At 40.3% G+C, this 15,268-nt stretch overlaps 1 protein-coding gene across 1 annotated transcript in view; it reads left to right on the top strand.

Annotated features, from left to right (window-relative positions):
* The window catches only part of Map3k2 (mitogen-activated protein kinase kinase kinase 2), a 90,185-nt gene that overhangs the window by 49,411 nt on the left and 25,506 nt on the right, over positions 1-15,268 (top strand). Inside the window, exons 5-9 of the mRNA XM_075969058.1 lie at positions 526-625; positions 8,952-9,065; positions 9,761-9,848; positions 13,036-13,166; positions 14,414-14,493. Of these exons, the coding sequence (XP_075825173.1) occupies positions 526-625; positions 8,952-9,065; positions 9,761-9,848; positions 13,036-13,166; positions 14,414-14,493 (513 nt within the window). The remainder of the gene's footprint in view (positions 1-525; positions 626-8,951; positions 9,066-9,760; positions 9,849-13,035; positions 13,167-14,413; positions 14,494-15,268) is intronic.

Here is a 15,268-nt window from a genome sequence, read left to right as displayed (position 1 = left end):
TTAGCGTAGAACAAAATTTAGTGGTTCTGTTTTAAATTTTATATTGAAATAATTTTTTGTATTTTATTAAAAGTGTATTATAATTTTCACTTTTTTTTTCATTATTTGATTTTTTTGAGACCGGGTTTCTCTGTGTAGCCTTGACTGTCCTGGAACTTGCTCTGTAGACCAGGTAGACCTGAAACTCACAGGGATCTGCCTGCCTCTGCCTCTGAGTGTTGGAATTAAAGGTGTGTGACACCACCTCTCATCTTTTTTTTTTTTAAACTTATGTGTTTTTTATGTGCACTGGTGTTTTCTCTGTGTGTATGTCTATGCGAAGGTGTCAGATCCCCTGGAGTTAAAGACACTTGTAAGGTGTCATGTGGGTTCTGGGGATTAAACCTGGGTCCTATGGAAGAGCCAGTGCTCTTAACTGCTGAGCCATCTTTCTAGCCCTTAATTTTTTCATATAATGAAACAACTGTTGTAAGTATATTGTTTATTACAAAGAAAATAAAATATTTTAAAATTATTTTCCTGTAGAATTCTGCAGGTTACCAGACCAGTTAAACTAGAAGATCTGAGGTCTAAGTCTAAAGTTGCCTTTGGGCAGTCTATGGATCTACACTATACCAACAATGAGGTAAATGTGTGCCATTTCACTTTAGTAGTCTTTATTTTGGACAGTTCGTGTGTTCATGTAAGAGCCTGTACTTTGATTTGGTGACTAGGAAAAGAGTGGTCCACTAGACGACTGATGTGACATGTTGTGTGGAGATAGTTGAGTAAGGATATACAGTAGCAGGACAGGCAGCACCTCGCCACTTCTGCTTCAGTTTTTTCCTTTTACTCTATGTACGCAGTGAATTTACTTTCCTTGGGCCTATAGAGCTTTGGGAGTCAACTGTATTAAAACTTAGGATCATTGGATGGTGTTTAGGATGTTTTTTTATTCCTATATATATTTAAATATTTTTATTTATTTTTCTGTGCATGGATGTTTTGTCTGCATGTGTGTCAATGTGAGGGTGCCAGATTCCTGGAGCTGGAGTTACAGACAGTTGTGGATGCTGGGCATGGAACCTGGGTCCTTTGGAAGAACAACTAGTGCTCTTAATCACTGAGGCATCTCTTCATGCCCCTTTCCTATGTTATTTATGTTTGGGGTCAGTACATATGGTCTTGAGGCTCACTATGTTTTTGGGAAACCCTTTTAATCTTGAGATTAGAACGAATCCTACTCTTTCCTTATTGTCAGATCTGACAGTGTAGTCTCACCTACTTTTTTTCATAGACCTCTTGGGTGCTTCTGTCTTTTATAACATCTTAACCATGAGTGAGTCCTTTGAGGGTTTCCTGAGATGATTGCTCATTTGGCTTGCCTGTTCTAGAGTGTAGTGGTCAGTCAACAGGACCAGAGATGAATACAGGTGAATTGTAGATTGCAGATATGTAGCTGATGATACTTCCCATGGCAGCTTTCACAGATGCTCAAGGTTTGTTACATTGCAAACACATCAGACAGAGTATAAGTCTGTGTTTACTATTGAAAAAGAACTAAGAATTTTATTTGTGCAGGTATAAAGAGTACCTTATTTTATATAATTTGTGTGTTTCTACCTTTCACTGTTTTTAGCATGAATGTACTTACTGTACCTTAAATTTAGCAGTTATAAAATATCACAGAAAATTAATTTTTAGTTATATTTACTAGAAGAATGTAAGGATTAATAAGAAATATATTTTCTCTCTTTACGTTCTTTCTGAGACTTTAAGTGGTGTTGGAATAGAGGACAGAGATGTGTGCACTCCTTAGACTGTCACTGTAGTAACAGAGGACAGAGATGTGTGCACTCCTTAGACTGTCACTGTAGTGATAGAGGACAGAGATGTGTACACTCCTTAGACTGTCACTGTAGTGATAGAGGACAGAGATGTGTACACTCCTTAGACTGTCACTGTAGTGATAGAGGACAGAGATGTGTACACTCCTTAGACTGTCACTGTAGTGATAGAGGACAGAGATGTGTACACTCCTTAGACTGTCACTGTAGTAACAGAGGACAGAGATGTGTACACTCCTTAGACTGTCACTGTAGTGATAGAGGACAGAGATGTGTACACTCCTTAGACTGTCACTGTAGTGATAGAGGACAGAGATGTGTACACTCCTTAGACTGTCACTGTAGTAACAGAGGACAGAGATGTGTACACTCCTTAGACTGTCACTGTAGTGATAGAGGACAGAGATGTGTACACTCCTTAGACTGTCACTGTAGTGATAGAGGACAGAGATGTGTACACTCCTTAGACTGTCACTGTAGTGATAGAGGACAGAGATGTGTACACTCCTTAGACTGTCACTGTAGTAACAGAGGACAGAGATGTGTACACTCCTTAGACTGTCACTGTAGTGATAGAGGACAGAGATGTGTACACTCCTTAGACTGTCACTGTAGTGATAGAGGACAGAGATGTGTACACTCCTTAGACTGTCACTGTAGTAACAGAGGACAGAGATGTGTGCACTCCTTAGACTGTCACTGTAGTAACAGAGGACAGAGATGTGTGCACTCCTTAGACTGTCACTGTAGTGATAGAGGACAGAGATGTGTACACTCCTTAGACTGTCACTGTAGTGATGGAGGACAGAGATGTGTGCACTCCTTAGACTGTCACTGTAGTGATAGAGGACAGAGATGTGTACACTCCTTAGACTGTCACTGTAGTGATAGAGGACAGAGATGTGTGCACTCCTTAGACTGTCACTGTAGTGATAGAGGACAGAGATGTGTACACTCCTTAGACTGTCACTGTAGTAACAGAGGACAGAGATGTGTGCACTCCTTAGACTGTCACTGTAGTGATAGAGGACAGAGATGTGTACACTCCTTAGACTGTCACTGTAGTGATAGAGGACAGAGATGTGTACACTCCTTAGACTGTCACTGTAGTGATAGAGGACAGAGATGTGTACACTCCTTAGACTGTCACTGTAGTGATAGAGGACAGAGATGTGTACACTCCTTAGACTGTCACTGTAGTAACAGAGGACAGAGATGTGTACACTCCTTAGACTGTCACTGTAGTGATAGAGGACAGAGATGTGTACACTCCTTAGACTGTCACTGTAGTGATAGAGGACAGAGATGTGTACACTCCTTAGACTGTCACTGTAGTAACAGAGGACAGAGATGTGTACACTCCTTAGACTGTCACTGTAGTGATAGAGGACAGAGATGTGTACACTCCTTAGACTGTCACTGTAGTGATAGAGGACAGAGATGTGTACACTCCTTAGACTGTCACTGTAGTGATAGAGGACAGAGATGTGTACACTCCTTAGACTGTCACTGTAGTAACAGAGGACAGAGATGTGTACACTCCTTAGACTGTCACTGTAGTGATAGAGGACAGAGATGTGTGCACTCCTTAGACTGTCACTGTAGTAACAGAGGACAGAGATGTGTACACTCCTTAGACTGTCACTGTAGTGATAGAGGACAGAGATGTGTACACTCCTTAGACTGTCACTGTAGTGATAGAGGACAGAGATGTGTACACTCCTTAGACTGTCACTGTAGTAACAGAGGACAGAGATGTGTACACTCCTTAGACTGTCACTGTAGTGATAGAGGACAGAGATGTGTACACTCCTTAGACTGTCACTGTAGTGATAGAGGACAGAGATGTGTACACTCCTTAGACTGTCACTGTAGTAACAGAGGACAGAGATGTGTACACTCCTTAGACTGTCACTGTAGTGATAGAGGACAGAGATGTGTACACTCCTTAGACTGTCACTGTAGTGATAGAGGACAGAGATGTGTGCACTCCTTAGACTGTCACTGTAGTAACAGAGGACAGAGATGTGTACACTCCTTAGACTGTCACTGTAGTGATGGAGGACAGAGATGTGTGCACTCCTTAGACTGTCACTGTAGTAACAGAGGACAGAGATGTGTGCACTCCTTAGACTGTCACTGTAGTGATAGAGGACAGAGATGTGTACACTCCTTAGACTGTCACTGTAGTAACAGAGGACAGAGATGTGTACACTCCTTAGACTGTCACTGTAGTGATAGAGGACAGAGATGTGTGCACTCCTTAGACTGTCACTGTAGTGATAGAGGACAGAGATGTGTACACTCCTTAGACTGTCACTGTAGTGATAGAGGACAGAGATGTGTACACTCCTTAGACTGTCACTGTAGTAACAGAGGACAGAGATGTGTACACTCCTTAGACTGTCACTGTAGTGATAGAGGACAGAGATGTGTACACTCCTTAGACTGTCACTGTAGTGATAGAGGACAGAGATGTGTGCACTCTTAGACTGTCACTGTAGTGATGGAGGACAGAGATGTGTACACTCTTAGACTGTCACTGTAGTGATGGAGGACAGAGATGTGTACACTCCTTAGACTGTCACTGTAGTGATGGAGGACAGAGATGTGTACACTCTTAGACTGTCACTGTAGTGATGGAGGACAGAGATGTGTGCACTCCTTAGACTGTCACTGTAGTGATGGAGGACAGAGATGTGTACACTCCTTAGACTGTCACTGTAGTAACAGAGGACAGATTGTGTACACTCCTTAGACTGTCACTGTAGTGATAGAGGACAGAGATGTGTGCACTCCTTAGACTGTCACTGTAGTGATGGAGGACAGAGATGTGTACACTCTTAGACTGTCACTGTAGTGATAGAGGACAGAGATGTGTACACTCCTTAGACTGTCACTGTAGTGACAGAGGACAGAGATGTGTGCACTCTTAGACTGTCACTGTAGTGATAGAGGACAGAGATGTGTGCACTCTTAGACTGTCACTGTAGTGATAGAGGACAGAGATGTGTACACTCCTTAGACTGTCACTGTAGTGATAGAGGACAGAGATGTGTGCACTCTTAGACTGTCACTGTAGTGATAGAGGACAGAGATGTGTGCACTCCTTAGACTGTCACTGTAGTGATAGAGGACAGAGATGTGTACACTCCTTAGACTGTCACTGTAGTGATAGAGGACAGAGATGTGTGCACTCTTAGACTGTCACTGTAGTGATAGAGGACAGAGATGTGTGCACTCTTAGACTGTCACTGTAGTGATAGAGGACAGAGATGTGTGCACTCCTTAGACTGTCACTGTAGTGATAGAGGACAGAGATGTGTGCACTCCTTAGACTGTCACTGTAGTGATAGAGGACAGAGATGTGTACACTCCTTAGACTGTCACTGTAGTGATGGAGGACAGAGATGTGTACACTCCTTAGATTGTCACTGTAGTGATGGAGAACAGAGATGTGTACACTCCTTAGACTGTCACTGTAGTAACAGAGGACAGAGATGTGTACACTCCTTAGACTGTCACTGTAGTGACAGAGGACAGAGATGTGTACACTCCTTAGACTGTCACTGTAGTGATAGAGGACAGAGATGTGTACACTCCTTAGACTGTCACTGTAGTAACAGAGGACAGAGATGTGTACACTCCTTAGACTGTCACTGTAGTGATAGAGGACAGAGATGTGTACACTCCTTAGACTGTCACTGTAGTGATAGAGGACAGAGATGTGTACACTCCTTAGATTGTCACTGTAGTGATAGAGGACAGAGATGTGTACACTCCTTAGACTGTCACTGTAGTAACAGAGGACAGAGATGTGTACACTCCTTAGACTGTCACTGTAGTAACAGAGGACAGAGATGTGTGCACTCCTTAGACTGTCACTGTAGTAACAGAGGACAGAGATGTGTGCACTCCTTAGACTGTCACTGTAGTAACAGAGGACAGAGATGTGTGCACTCCTTAGACTGTCACTGTAGTAACAGAGGACAGAGATGTGTGCACTCCTTAGACTGTCACTGTAGTGATAGAGGACAGAGATGTGTACACTCCTTAGACTGTCACTGTAGTGATAGAGGACAGAGATGTGTACACTCCTTAGACTGTCACTGTAGTGACAGAGGACAGAGATGTGTGCACTCCTTAGACTGTCACTGTAGTAACAGAGGACAGAGATGTGTGCACTCCTTAGACTGTCACTGTAGTAACAGAGGACAGAGATGTGTGCACTCCTTAGACTGTCACTGTAGTGATAGAGGACAGAGATGTGTACACTCCTTAGACTGTCACTGTAGTGATAGAGGACAGAGATGTGTACACTCCTTAGACTGTCACTGTAGTGACAGAGGACAGAGATGTGTACACTCCTTAGACTGTCACTGTAGTGACAGAGGACAGAGATGTGTACACTCCTTAGACTGTCACTGTAGTGATGGAGGACAGAGATGTGTGCACTCCTTAGACTGTCACTGTAGTAACAGAGGACAGAGATGTGTACACTCCTTAGACTGTCACTGTAGTAACAGAGGACAGAGATGTGTACACTCCTTAGACTGTCACTGTAGTGATAGAGGACAGAGATGTGTACACTCCTTAGACTGTCACTGTAGTGATGGAGGACAGAGATGTGTGCACTCTTAGACTGTCACTGTAGTGATAGAGGACAGAGATGTGTACACTCTTAGACTGTCACTGTAGTGATGGAGGACAGAGATGTGTACACTCCTTAGACTGTCACTGTAGTAACAGAGGACAGAGATGTGTACACTCTTAGACTGTCACTGTAGTGATAGAGGACAGAGATGTGTGCACTCTTAGACTGTCACTGTAGTGATAGAGGACAGAGATGTGTACACTCCTTAGACTGTCACTGTAGTAACAGAGGACAGAGATGTGTGCACTCTTAGACTGTCACTGTAGTGACAGAGGACAGAGATGTGTGCACTCTTAGACTGTCACTGTAGTGATGGAGGACAGAGATGTGTACACTCCTTAGACTGTCACTGTAGTGACAGAGGACAGAGATGTGTGCACTCTTAGACTGTCACTGTAGTGATGGAGGACAGAGATGTGTACACTCCTTAGACTGTCACTGTAGTAACAGAGGACAGAGATGTGTACACTCCTTAGACTGTCACTGTAGTGATGGAGGACAGAGATGTGTGCACTCCTTAGACTGTCACTGTAGTGATGGAGGACAGAGATGTGTGCACTCCTTAGACTGTCACTGTAGTGATAGAGGACAGAGATGTGTGCACTCCTTAGACTGTCACTGTAGTGATAGAGGACAGAGATGTGTACACTCCTTAGACTGTCACTGTAGTGATGGAGGACAGAGATGTGTGCACTCCTTAGACTGTCACTGTAGTGATAGAGGACAGAGATGTGTACACTCCTTAGACTGTCACTGTAGTAACAGAGGACAGAGATGTGTACACTCTTAGACTGTCACTGTAGTAACAGAGGACAGAGATGTGTGCACTCTTAGACTGTCACTGTAGTGATAGAGGACAGAGATGTGTACACTCCTTAGACTGTCACTGTAGTGATAGAGGACAGAGATGTGTACACTCTTAGACTGTCACTGTAGTAACAGAGGACAGAGATGTGTGCACTCTTAGACTGTCACTGTAGTGATGGAGGACAGAGATGTGTACACTCCTTAGACTGTCACTGTAGTAACAGAGGACAGAGATGTGTACACTCTTAGACTGTCACTGTAGTAACAGAGGACAGAGATGTGTGCACTCTTAGACTGTCACTGTAGTGATAGAGGACAGAGATGTGTACACTCCTTAGACTGTCACTGTAGTAACAGAGGACAGAGATGTGTACACTCTTAGACTGTCACTGTAGTAACAGAGGACAGAGATGTGTGCACTCCTTAGACTGTCACTGTAGTGATGGAGGACAGAGATGTGTGCACTCCTTAGACTGTCACTGTAGTGATAGAGGACAGAGATGTGTACACTCCTTAGACTGTCACTGTAGTGATGGAGGACAGAGATGTGTACACTCCTTAGACTGTCACTGTAGTGATAGAGGACAGAGATGTGTACACTCCTTAGACTGTCACTGTAGTAACAGAGGACAGAGATGTGTACACTCCTTAGACTGTCACTGTAGTAACAGAGGACAGAGATGTGTGCACTCTTAGACTGTCACTGTAGTGATGGAGGACAGAGATGTGTACACTCTTAGACTGTCACTGTAGTGATGGAGGACAGAGATGTGTACACTCCTTAGACTGTCACTGTAGTGATAGAGGACAGAGATGTGTGCACTCCTTAGACTGTCACTGTAGTGATAGAGGACAGAGATGTGTACACTCCTTAGACTGTCACTGTAGTGATAGAGGACAGAGATGTGTGCACTCCTTAGACTGTCACTGTAGTAACAGAGGACAGAGATGTGTGCACTCCTTAGACTGTCACTGTAGTGATAGAGGACAGAGATGTGTACACTCTTAGACTGTCACTGTAGTGATGGAGGACAGAGATGTGTACACTCCTTAGACTGTCACTGTAGTGATGGAGGACAGAGATGTGTGCACTCCTTAGACTGTCACTGTAGTGATAGAGGACAGAGATGTGTACACTCTTAGACTGTCACTGTAGTGATAGAGGACAGAGATGTGTGCACTCCTTAGACTGTCACTGTAGTAACAGAGGACAGAGATGTGTACACTCTTAGACTGTCACTGTAGTGATAGAGGACAGAGATGTGTGCACTCCTTAGACTGTCACTGTAGTAACAGAGGACAGAGATGTGTGCACTCCTTAGACTGTCACTGTAGTGATAGAGGACAGAGATGTGTGCACTCCTTAGACTGTCACTGTAGTAACAGAGGACAGAGATGTGTACACTCCTTAGACTGTCACTGTAGTGACAGAGGACAGAGATGTGTACACTCCTTAGACTGTCACTGTAGTGATAGAGGACAGAGATGTGTACACTCTTAGACTGTCACTGTAGTGATAGAGGACAGAGATGTGTGCACTCCTTAGACTGTCACTGTAGTAACAGAGTACAAGGGGTTTCAGATTTGCAGTTCCCCAGTAATGGAGCCGCTCATGGAAGAGCTTGACGTGATGTGATGTTTGCATGATTCCTCTTTTTGTTTAGCTCGTAATTCCGTTAACTACCCAAGATGACTTAGACAAAGCCGTGGAGCTGCTGGATCGGAGTATTCACATGAAGAGCCTCAAGATATTACTTGTAATGAACGGAAGTACACAGGTATGAATTGGGGTTGTATTTCTCACTGAAGATTTTAAGACTTGTAATCATTTAATATAATCTAATTTATAAAATTAAGTTTTATAAATTATTTAATTTATAAGTTTAGTTTACAAAATTGAACTTACATACTTTTCATTACTGTAACTTAATATCCTTGTTCCCCCGAAACTATACAGTCAGAGTTACAAATAAGAATATATTATACATGTGAAATGAATAGAAACTGGCAACTTGCAAAAAATTATGTTAGAATTGAAATGTCCATTTTTTATTTTTACTTTTACATTTATTTTGTGTGGATGGGGTGAAGTGTGCACATTGCCACAGGCACATGTATGAAGAAGATCAGTTCTCTTCTTCCCACATGTTGGTTCCAGGGTTTGAACTGCAAGCACGCTTACCTGCTAAGCCATCTTACTGGCCCTGAAATATCTTGTCTTCTTCATCCTCTCCTCCCTCAACCACCTGTTTTCCTCCCTCCGTCCCTTTCTGTACCTGGGTGCAAGAGATCTTCTTGTTCTCGCCTTCCAATTAGGCTTATGCCACTCTTCTGGTAAATTAAAATTTGTAAGAGTACATTTGAAAAGTCCCAACAAGAGTGGAGAATAGCTAGGCTGTGTTGTAGTGAGAGGAGGATTCAGTTGAAAGCCTCAAATGGGAAGAATAGCATTAATTGCTCTTTTCTCTTCTAGGCTACTAATTTAGAACCATCACCATCATCAGAAGATTTGAATAATACACAACTTGGTGCAGAGAGGAAAAAGCGGCTATCTGTAGTAGGTGAGAAAGCCAGGGTCTGAATAAGGAAATTGAGTGATTTCTCAAATCCTTCTCATCTTTTAATGTATTGTAACATGAAATATATTTCTGATAAGTAGCACCTTGTCTCTGTGCTCTCTGCAATCATATGCTTGAACTACTTTGTCTTAACTATTGTTCCTGAGAAATTAATTTTCCATATTGTAGGACTAGCTATATCCAATTAAAAATTTTTGTTTATACAGAGTATTTTAATATTCAGGAATTCAAGTAAAATTTCGAAGAGGTTTTAATGATATGAGTAAAGAAAGGCAGTAACTAAGACATTATGACTGGACTCTCATTTCTAAGTTCTCTAAGGTTTTAGGTATTGCCAGAATATGCTATCTATCAATATAAACATGGCTAGGAATAACTAGATTGTGTTATTTTTTTCTTGTATCTAGTTTTATTTATCATGAATAATGAATTCCTTATACTTAAGCTTATGATATAAAGAAATAAGGATCTTGTGTGCTATCTTGTGAGGTGGCCTTATTGAGCCTGGGTAGGCAGAGGTGTTTTAAACCCTCCATGCTTGTTGCCATAAAAAAAAAAAGCCATTTACAAGGAGCTGAAGTGGTTAAAAGTGATTTTTGTTCTTTGAAAGAACCACAGTTTGGTGTTTGATTCTCAGCACCGGTGTCAGGTGGCTCACTGCCATCTGTGTCTCTTGGTCTAGGGGATACAACACCATCTTCTGGTCTCTGCTGGCACTTGCATGCACATGAATACATGTTGACTCACATGTACATATAAATAAAGGCAATAAAATAATTTTCTTTGTTGTTGTTGTTTTTTCGTGACAGGGTTTCTCTGTAGCTTTGGAGCCTGTCCTGGAACTAGCTCTTGTGCACCAAGCTGGCCTTGAACTTACAGAGATCCACCTGCCTCTACCTCGAGTGCAGGGATTAAAGGCTTGTGCCACCACCGCCTGGCTAACAAGATAAATTCTTAAAGTATCATTAAAAATTTAAAAAAAATAGACAAGATCAAAGTGTTTGTTGCTTAAAGAACAGCTGTTTTTAACAGATAGGGAATAGAATGTAGTCACTCCAGGTAGCATGAACTCTTGTATTGAAGGCATAGACTTGAAAAGGAAAGTAAAAGAGGGGATACAGGTAAGTAAAGAGAAAGCAAGCAAGCAGGGCAAAGGAAAATATTTGGGTGAAAATCTAGAAATGACTTCAATAGAAGAAGGGTGTTAACAATGAATGAAAAGATTAAATTAGCATGTGAGAAAGTAGAGGAGTTTTTTATGTTCTTTTATTTTCTAGAATAAGCTGCTTTATGATCATTCTCTTTTTAAGTGTCTTGTCTCACGTGAGTCTGTTTCAGAGAACTAGAGATATGACCTACAGAGATGATACATAAGTAGACAGGGCTTATCCTTATGCAGATGTACTTGATATTACTTAAAAAAAAGTGAAAGACTATTTGAACTGAGTTCAAATTCTGGCACTCTCACTATGAAGCCAGTGCCTTTTCCCTTTCTTTGAAGCAGTAGATTAAAGCCACAAACAGAATACTTGTAAAGTAGGCTTCGCTTCTCAAACTGGAGGCACAGTTGCTATTAACTGTATAGTTTTTCTTTGTAAAAGTAAAATCAGCCACTTTGTTTCAGTTGTTAGACACAAAAAGCTTAAGTGCACTAGTTAAAATGCAATTTTGAATTCTCCATTATTAACCTACCAATAAGTATTTTTGTTGTTTGACTTGGTGCCAGGATAAGACAAAAACTGAAAATTGTGCAGAATTTCTCTGAGTGTATTAATATGCCCATTACAATCAATGTTAAGAATATGTGTTGTCAGGTAATTGGATGAAGAAACTTTTATAGCTGCCTTCCATCTCAGTTAGTAGTTGAGTATATTGTTCTTTTATTTTTTTTAAAAAGGAATATTCAGAAAGAGTAGAAATATCAGGGATGCAGTTATAACTGTAACCATAGCTATTACAAAGCTGACATGAACCCTGAACTCAGCCCACACTTCTTTTCAGACAGCAGATGACGTCTCTGCACGTTTAATAGGTGTTCTCTTGCTCCTTCTCCCTACTTAATAAAGGACCCCTTTATATATGCTTCTTTTCCTTTAAACTTAAATAGAATTTAAATGCTTACACCACTTATGTATCTATTTACTTTTAAAAAACCTGCAAGGAGAGCAGAAAACTATGTTAATAAAGTATCATTTCCTATGAACCAGGTAAAAATAGGCAGATTATTGTTTCATAAGAGTTGCAAATAGTTAAATGAACCATCTAAATGAATGTCAGGATCTCCATTTTTTCTTAAAGTATGAAGTTTTTGGAGGAGAGGGATAGGGCAGAGTCTTATTGTATAGGCTGATTCATCTGGAACTCTATGTAGATAAGGTTGGCTTTGTACTTAAGAGATCTGCCTGTCTCTGCCTCCTGGGTGCTGGCATTAAAGGTGTTTGCCAGCACACCTGGGAAATTATGAAGACATTTAAATGAAAGGAATATAGTTTGCCACAAGAACATAGTTTTAAGTAATAAAAAATAAGATATAGGATACTAAATATAAAATAGGACCCAAATGACTAGGAAGCAATCTCACTTCAGGTTTCTAAAGATTAAAGATTGTGACCAGAAAGAATATCATGGAACCAAATGTGCACAACATATGTCTGTGGTGAATGAATTTACCATCATAGCATTCTTACCAAGAAGTGATGTAGTACTGTGTACTTTGATAGTAAAACAAACCAGTTGCCAAAGACACTAAGATGGTAACTTCCCCTAGACTTTAAGCCATGCCTGAATACAGAGCCCTTATTCCTTTACTATTCCATGATATCAGCAACAAATTATATCAAAGACTAGCAGATACAAATTATCTTTGGAAATTCAGAAGCAGTGGCATTAATATAAGTTTCTCTTGTTTGTTATCAGTTCATGATATGGTTGTCATCAGTCTGAAAATCTTTAGTATAAATTAGCATATTCGAGTGAGGTTGTAGAATGTTAATTTAGAGTTTAGAGAGGCTATAAAAGCTCTAAGCCTGAATATTCTGATTAAGTTTCTATAAGCACTAGATTTTCTTGCTAATTTATTTTTGTGTGGTTAGAAATATAATCTATTAAATTGAAACAAAAATTAGTTTGCTTGCTGACAGTAATAAAACTTACAATTTTTCTTTTTGAGGTACCACTAATAGAGATAGAAGTTCCCCTCCCCCAGGATACATTCCAGATGAACTACATGAGATCGCCCGGAATGGGTCATTCACTAGCATCAACAGTGAAGGAGAGTTCATTCCAGAGAGCATGGACCAAGTAAGCCAGATAGATGCTGTTTTTCACTATATGTGAAGATGCACTGATCAGGACCAGTGTGATTTGGCAGATACCTAGGGTGGGGTGTGTGTGTGTGTGTGTGTACATTTTCTGTACTCCTCTATCTTAAGTGAAAAAATATTAGAAGCTTCTCATTAATTTACATATGCCTTTTTGTATTAGTATGTAAAATTACTGAAACAATTTGATTTTCTTTCTTTTTTTTAAGGTTTTATTTATTTATTATATGTACGTTTTTCTGCCTGCATGAATGCTTGTAGGCCAGAAGAGGGCACCAGATCTCATTATAGATGACTGTGAGCCACCTTGTGGTTGCTGGGAATTGAACTCAGACCTCGGAACTCAGACCTCTGGAAGAGCAGCCAGTGGTCTCAATGTCTGAGCCATCTCTCCAGCCCCATAATCTGATTTTCTTATATTGATCATCCATGACACATTTGGTTTGTAATCTTAGATTAATTATCATTCAGATTTTTAGAATGAACATTTTATTTTGTTTATTTATTTTTACTTCTTTGAACTTTCGAGATCGGATTTCTCAGTGTAACTCTGGCTGCCCTGGAACTCACTCTGTATATCAGACTGGCCTTGAACTCCTGAGATCCACCTGCCTGTAGAGGGCTAGAGGTGTGCATGTACCACCACTGCCTGCTTAGTGAGCACTTTAAAGATGGAGTAAAATTATAAATATTTTATGAAGCTGAGGTTTGTGAACTGTTTATTCCATTTTAAGAACACTTCAGGTTTGTAGTAATCAGATGTTTTTGTGGAGTTGCTGTTAGGCCCTTACCCTGCACTGATGCCCACATACTGCAGCATTTTAAATCTAATGTAGCAGTCACTGTATGGTTCATCTCAATTGAACAGGGCCATTGTTCAGTTTTTAATAAGCAAAATTACTTCAGCTTCAATTACTTGACTATAGAAAAACTGTATTTTGCCTTAAAAAATTTTGTAGTCACAGCTTGTTTATTCAGAATGTTTATAAATGAGTAATTCTGCAAAGTGACTGCTGTTTGTTACAGAGTTTCTTTGGAAGGTCCTAAAAAGATTCTGAAATTGTGGGGAAAGTTGTGTATATTTCTGGATATGCTGGAAGCCATTGAATCATATATTTTAAACGCATGAAGTTTATGTTATGTCACAAGCAGTTTTGTTTTTTTTTTTTTAAAGTAACTTTTGGTTATTATCAGGCAGAATCATGGTGGAACTCTTTATTTTCCTAGATGCTGGATCCATTGTCTTTAAGCAGCCCTGAAAATTCTGGCTCAGGAAGCTGTCCATCACTCGATAGTCCTTTGGATGGGTAATTATGATTCCTGGTCTTTCTTTTAGTTTATGTTGATATATAGAGTTATCAATAATTCTTTTATTCTACATTCTGAAAAATGTAGCTTATTGATAATTGTCTTCACTGACATTAAGTAAAGTTTTCTATATTGTGAATAAATCTTTTTGGTTTGAGGCAGGGTTTCTCTATAGCTTTGGAGTCTGTCCTAGAACTCACTCTGTAGACCAGGCTGGCCTTGAACTCACAGAGATTCGCTTACCTCTGTCTCCTGAGTGCAGGGATTAAAGGCATGTGCCACAGCTCCTGGAGTGAATAAATCCTGTAACCTCATGAGATTCAATAACTTTATTGTCTTATTATTATTTTTTCTATTTATGGTTTTCAAAATCTTGTTTGTAGCAAGTGCAAACTTAGACTATGTTTATTTTAAGACAGCTCTTGAAACTGTTGCAAAGTTTCTCATGTTTGGTTTTGGCAGTTTCTTTTTTTTTTTTTTTTTTTTTTTTTTTTTTTTTTTGGTTTTTCGAGGCAGGGTTTCTATGTGGTTTTGGAGCCTGTCCTGGAACTAGCTCTTGTAGACCAGGCTGGTCTCGAACTCACAGAGATCCGCCTGCCTCTGCCTCCCAAGTGCTGGGATAAATTTTTTTTTTAATTTGTTCCTTGTATGCATGATGTGCATTTGTAAGGGCGCCCTCTTTTGTTCTCAGAAGACATTGCTCTTTGCAGTCTTGTGTAGCACAGTTAGTATGAGATGCTTCACTTGCTATTTCCTCCAGGCTTTTTTATGACA

This window comes from Microtus pennsylvanicus, chromosome 4, assembly GCF_037038515.1.
Source record: "Microtus pennsylvanicus isolate mMicPen1 chromosome 4, mMicPen1.hap1, whole genome shotgun sequence".
NCBI lineage: Eukaryota > Metazoa > Chordata > Mammalia > Rodentia > Cricetidae > Microtus > Microtus pennsylvanicus.
Note: the sequence above shows the minus strand (reverse complement) of the source record. Positions and strands in the feature narration are given on the sequence as shown.